Raw genomic sequence first — 6,242 nt, forward strand, 5'->3', positions numbered from 1 at the left:
GCGAATTTACGGAAATCTAAGGACTTAGTAAAGAATTTAAGGACTGTGAAGTGGCATGGTGGTTTACCTCGTTTAGCGCTTTCGATTTCTTTCAAACTCACTAATATATAGATTTAGACAGGGCTAAAAGCGCAGCTCTCGTTGATATACTTGAAGCTGTACTCCAGCGAAAAAGAAAATCGTGTGATGCTAACCTGCAACGGCAACGAGAATTGCAAAAACAAAACAAAACAACAACAACAACAACAACAACAACACCAATATGTCTAATTAGCGAACTTAGCTTTCCGCCCTATCGGAGGGGGTGGGGTATACAACAAAGTGTTATACTGGGAGACTCCGCCCTGATCGTCCAACCCACCTTTTGTATACCATTTTTGACTGAAGAGGTGCCCCTTGAGGGGCAGAAAGCTGGCAACGCAGATCGCACACGAATGTTTACCAAAGCCGAGTGGCTCAAAAGTAAAAATTTAACGATTTTTTTCGCAATATTTTTCTAACAAAATCATTTGAAAAAAAAATAAAAGACTATACATACTAGCGGACGATGAGGAACCTGGAGAAAGAAATGGCAGCGAAGCTATGGTGGAAACAATTGCTGCCAAACGTCCTCTGATGTATGTGCGAGATGGCTCACAGAAATCACTCTTTTTCTTTCAAAAGCAATTTGCTTGGGATTTTATTTGGCACAAGAACCTCGAAATCTGATCTTCTTCAAAAGATAACTAAAATGGTTGTAGAGTGCTCTTGTGTAGTGAAAAAGATTGTTGGAAAAGACGCGAGAAGAAGGACAACGACTCTACCTCGGTGAGTTTGTACCCTGCCTATTATTACTCATTTTTCTTCCGCGGGCTCACTGTGAATTGACAGCTTTCAGGAAAATCCCTAGCTTAATATGTGCATTTCGGCAATAACGGGACAAGAATTTGAAAATATGGCACTATTAATAATTAACCACTTTCCGTAATAGAGAATGAGTATTAGCGAAGCTCTCGCGCGTGCGAAAAAAAAATGGTAACCTGTAAAATGCGAGAAAATTTCGTAATCACGTGATCGTTCGTTCGACTGTTTCCCCCTACTACCATTACACTGACACCGATAACAGAGGAAAAGCTAGAACGAAACTGACAAAACAAAACAAAAAGAAAAAAAAGAAAGGAGACGAAGTTCATTGCGGAAGAAAAAAACATAAAAAAATTCAAAGCTGTGATAAGAAAATGACAAATGTTAGCGGCCAGCAAGGTTAAAATGAGCGGCAGTGAAACAAAAATGGAACGTAGGAACATATACGATTTTTTCTCCATAAAACGTGCAACTAGGACGTTTCACGTACGTTGAAGTCGTGCAAAACAATGACAAAGAAATGTACAAAAAAATGTGCTGCACGTGCAAACCTTTTTTTTTCGCTCTTAAGCCCTATTGATTTTTTTTGCATTTCTCGTTGCCGTCATCGGTTAGCATTACACGATTTTTATTTTTTTTTTTTTCTGGGATACAACTTTGAGTAAATTAACGAGTCAGAGCTGCGCTTTTAGCCCTGGAGTCAAAATCGAAAGCGCTAAACGAGGTAAACCAGCACGCCAGTTTTAAATGCAGGGTAACCTAATTTCAAAGATACAGTATTTGTTCTAGGATAATAGAAAGGGGGATGTTTGCTTGCGGGCCACTAGACTGTTCACTGTCCCTTATCTTTCCGTAAAATCGTCCAGATGTGCGGGCCTTCTTGGGTCCGCTGCCCCAAGAGTAGATTTCATAGTCATCCCCAGGCTAAACCCGGTACATTTTAAAACCAAGATGGCCACCTGTAGAGAATGTGCTTGATACCGACGATTTACGGAAAAATAGAGGACTGTGAACAGTCTAGCGGACCTCCTGCCAGCAAGCACACTCCACCCCTATCTCCAGGCCCACCCTGAGTCGGGGAGCTTGATTAGACCTGAAAACAGGTACTCGTCGGTTTAATACCATGGGCTACCAGAAATATGAAATATATTAAAAATAATAAAAAATGCAAACTTAAACGACAAGCATAAAACAAAACAAAGAGAAAGCTCATAACGACAACCAATTGTTTTATAAATGCTAACCTGAATGGACAGGAGCCTGTTCGTGGAAAACTAAAAAGTTGCTGTTGTTAATGAACTGGGCACTTATGCATGCATGATTCTTGATATTGTAGCTTGTCAACGAAAACAGCAATAAATATAATAGAATACTCTATTGATAAGATAATTTCCTGCCTTTCAATTTTAGTCAGACTAGCAAAAAGTGTTTTCACGGCGTAACGATTCCAGATATAGGAATGCGTGACAGGCGCCATCATGTGATATCAGTTTTGTGTGCACAGCGAAGACGACTCGATCGGATCAAGCGCTGTAAACAGGTACACCTGTAGTATTAATGCGTTCGGCTTAAAGGCTTTCCTTTCCTACATGATGTTCTTTTGTGTCAAAAGTCACAAAAAGTTTAAAATACTTGATACATTTGATGAATTATTGTGTTATTTGGGCTTTGCATTAAGACCTTCCATCGTGTATTGTAAACAGTCATAACAGAAAATAGGCATATTTCGTCGATCGGCTGTGCTGATAAATCGTTAAAATCACAACATATTTTTATGTTTCTATGTTTTTGGACATTCCCTTTGTTGGTCTGAAAAGACATTTTGTTTAGAAGATGTGGGGATTTTGCACAGTGCTACGATGAAAATATGCATTTTTGAGTCATTTCCTGCGTACGGCAAAGTGGGTGTAAATCAAAAAATATTTAGTAGACACGAGTTGTTTTTGAAGGACCAAAATTGTGTCCTTTACATCATTTAAGGACCAATTTAATCCTAGGAAGTGAAAAAAATCGTTGAAAGTGCAAAACTTTGAAGTGGTGAACTCGGCAATATGCGCTATTTTTACTCTTTGTCACTGCAAAAATTTGGCCTCCGAGTGCTGAAGTGATTTTCCTCCCGAAAAATTTTATTTTGAAATATTTTCAAAAACTAATGCGGTTTCAATTACTTTTGGACTAAGATATATTCATGGTTAAAGTTTAAAGGAAATTGATTTTCCGACCCGAAACGCAGTGGACCGGTTTTAGGGAGACTCCCTCTTAAAATGGCACTATTCGACTGTGCGATCAATGAAAAATGTTGCAGTGTCGGACCCCGGAGGACGGGGCATTTACCCTCTCTTTTCAAGAGTTCCCACCCCCGGGAATTTGCCATCAAAGGCAAAAAAATGCTAACTGACCCGGGGGTCAGCCCAGCGGGGGGGGGGAGGGGACCTGGCCGCACGTAGAATTCACTGAAGCGTAATAATTTACTAAAATTCGTTCATTAAGTTCGGCACATGTAAAATCAGGGGCACCCAAAGAGAATATAGTTCAAAACCATTTAAACATAGCTAAACATAGCATTGTTGAACGTATTCAGGAGCCGATAAACGGTAGATATAGGCATTATATTTTTGTCCCCTAAAACTTTGTCATCTGTTCGGATTTCCTAGCGGAAAGTCTAGTGATCCAAAAATTATAGGGACCAAAACTTACCTCTTCGAAAATTTCAGCCAGAAAAAAGGCCCCCGAAAAATCTAGGTGACCTTTTTAGGGTAAAAATCCGTTAAAGACGGGCAATTATACCATTTCTTAGATGTTCGAAAATCCTAGGAGAGACAGGCAGGCAGGCAATAAATTTTACAACAAAAGTTCCAAAAATTCTAGATCTCAAATCGTCTTCCAAACCGATATTTTCCAAAAATTGACGTTGGGTGCCCCTGTGAAATGCGACGTTTGAATCAAAAGTCGAACCTACTGGTCGAAGCTTCGACTGTTTCAGTCGCAGATAAGGCAAACGTCGCATTTAATTTAAACAGTCGAATTTAATTGATTCAAACGTCGCACTTCAAATGCATTTAACTCTTGTGTTAAGTTCGGCTCATGTGAAATTCGACGTTTGAACCGGGAAAAAACTGCACACAAGTTCTAAATAGACTTAACTTACTTCGTGTCCTCTGGCAACAAGTTCTTCCCCGAGTTTGGCAATCACGAGATAATGGCTTCTTGAAAACAAAGGAAACATGGCGTACTTTGCCGCTAGGCAGCTCGACAGAAGCGAGATAACGATAAAGCAATACAAGGGCGCCATTTTTCAGCCGTCGACTTTCTCAGTTTATGACTGAAGCAAACAGAAAAGTGCAGGGGACACGCAACAAGTTCCAAGGGCGTAGGACGCCAATTTGTTCGATACCCTAACCGTGAAAACAATGTGAAATAATGATAAACAATGATGTGTTATTGTTTTCTGCGACCAATGAGGAAACACCTTATGAGCAGCTCCTACATTAATGGGAAAGCGGGGGAAGCAGGGAAGGGGGAGTGGTACGAGGGCGTGGGAGCCTCTAAGCTAATAAATCTTGCAGTTCGAAGAATGCTACGATTAAAGGATTTTGTCTAGCAACGAACGAATTGATATTGTTACCATATGGCTGAATGCAGTGTGTGTTCCACTTTAAAAGAAACAGCCCTAATCTAATCTCGTACAGATTAGCCCAAATCCTGTCGCTCGTTGCCGGCTTTTTACAACTAGCATGCCGATTCCTGGTTCATTAGTTTTGATTTATTCAAGCGTTTTCGCGGTTACTGGAGGCCAAATCATGTTTACTGTTACTCCCAGGGTGTTCAGTGCTCAACCTGATCTTTTGTTTAGAATATCTACCTAATCATGAAAACCTTTTTTATCCAAAACCCGCAAGATAATGGCTGCTTGATACAGATAACTTGATCCTTTTAATGTAATCTTATTGGGCTAACACTAATATTAGAAGAGAGAACAAACAAAGAATGCTGACTCGTACTTTCCATAATTCAAAAACCCGCATTTTTTCGATGTATTCGATATGCGTTAATAAATTTTTAGTCGGCCGTTTTGGTAGTTATTGTATTTTTGGAGTTATGCGCATTTGATTATGCGCAACAGCAACAAAAATGCTATGTACCTTCGCTAGTTATCAGGACTAACATACCAGTTGAAATTTCAGCTAAAACTCTACGTAAATTTTCAACATAACATGAGATACTTATTGCCATCATCGACAGTGATTATTACCGCATTAGCGATAATGAAGCCTTAAAAGCGGCTGAATTAACTTGGGAATTAATTTATGTGTAACCACATGTTACCACGGCAAACTAAACCCACGTTAAAATTTACCAACGACGGCTTCGTTAATTATAACGTGGGAAATACCTTTTACCGTGGTGTGTGTAACCGCACCTAATAGACTATAATATCAAGAATTACATGGCTACAATAGAGCGCGCGCTCTGGTTGGCTGCCGAGAAGGAAAAATTTTCTTGTCAGGATGACCGGGCATTATGAAAAATTTTCTCGGCCCAACGGCTCTTTTGAGTTGTGAGTAAAAGCTACGAGTTAGAGGGCGAAAACAACAAAATATAACTATCGTTTCAATAACTGAAAGATTTTAAATGTAAGTCGAGGAAGGAGGGGATGGTGGTCTTAATTTTTAAGTGCCGGACCAGGAGGGGGGTCAAAGCTAAATTGGCTTTGGTGGCAGGATTCCAGCCTCCCCTCCTGATAATTATTGTACAGTCCCTTATAGGGAGTGTTTTACTGTCAGGACATTATCACGAATCCTGCCAAAAATAGATAATAAAATTATCTTCCGAAAGCTTCCAGATAACCACAGGGTCTAGAGGATATGTGTTTGTCGTTAGAACATTAAAACCCGTCGAAAACCTTTGAAAAATGGGTTATTTTGATCGCGTTACAGTTTCGTTACACATTCTATATACCGCAAACCAAGAGACTGAGAGCTCGCAAGATCAGCTTACAATACATAATACAGAGCTTGTCCCTTTTTTACTTGGCTTGCCGTTATTGATTTTCAAAATGGCGAACAAAAAAGTCGATCTGGGTCAGATAAGAAGCGAAGAAATCGTTTACAGTAGATTCATAAAGATCCCACTGGGCTAATTAATCGTGCTAAGCGACAAGTATAGACATTTTTTCAAGGTGAGACTTCAAATAAGTAATTCATTTGTTCACTCGGAACTCCTCTCGACCCTGTAAGATAACTCTTCTGTGGCAATTTTGCAAACGCATCAGCCATAACCGATGAAACGGCCGCGTTATCGACTCTTTTGGATGGAGATGATAATGTTGAACCAAACGGAAACCAGAATTACCCTGACTCTGCCCAGAGCTCTGCAAAACGCCTCCAATTCGGCCGGGA

At 40.0% G+C, this 6,242-nt stretch overlaps 1 protein-coding gene across 1 annotated transcript in view; it reads right to left on the reverse strand.

Moving 5' to 3' along the window:
• The window catches only part of LOC140937827 (UDP-glucuronosyltransferase 2B15-like), an 11,125-nt gene extending 6,990 nt beyond the window's left edge, over positions 1-4,135 (reverse strand). Inside the window, exon 1 of the mRNA XM_073387403.1 lies at positions 3,992-4,135. Coding sequence (XP_073243504.1) covers positions 3,992-4,135 — 144 coding nt within the window. The remainder of the gene's footprint in view (positions 1-3,991) is intronic.
• Between the last annotated feature and the right edge of the window lie 2,107 nt (positions 4,136-6,242).

This window comes from Porites lutea, chromosome 5, assembly GCF_958299795.1.
Source record: "Porites lutea chromosome 5, jaPorLute2.1, whole genome shotgun sequence".
Lineage (NCBI taxonomy): Eukaryota > Metazoa > Cnidaria > Anthozoa > Scleractinia > Poritidae > Porites > Porites lutea.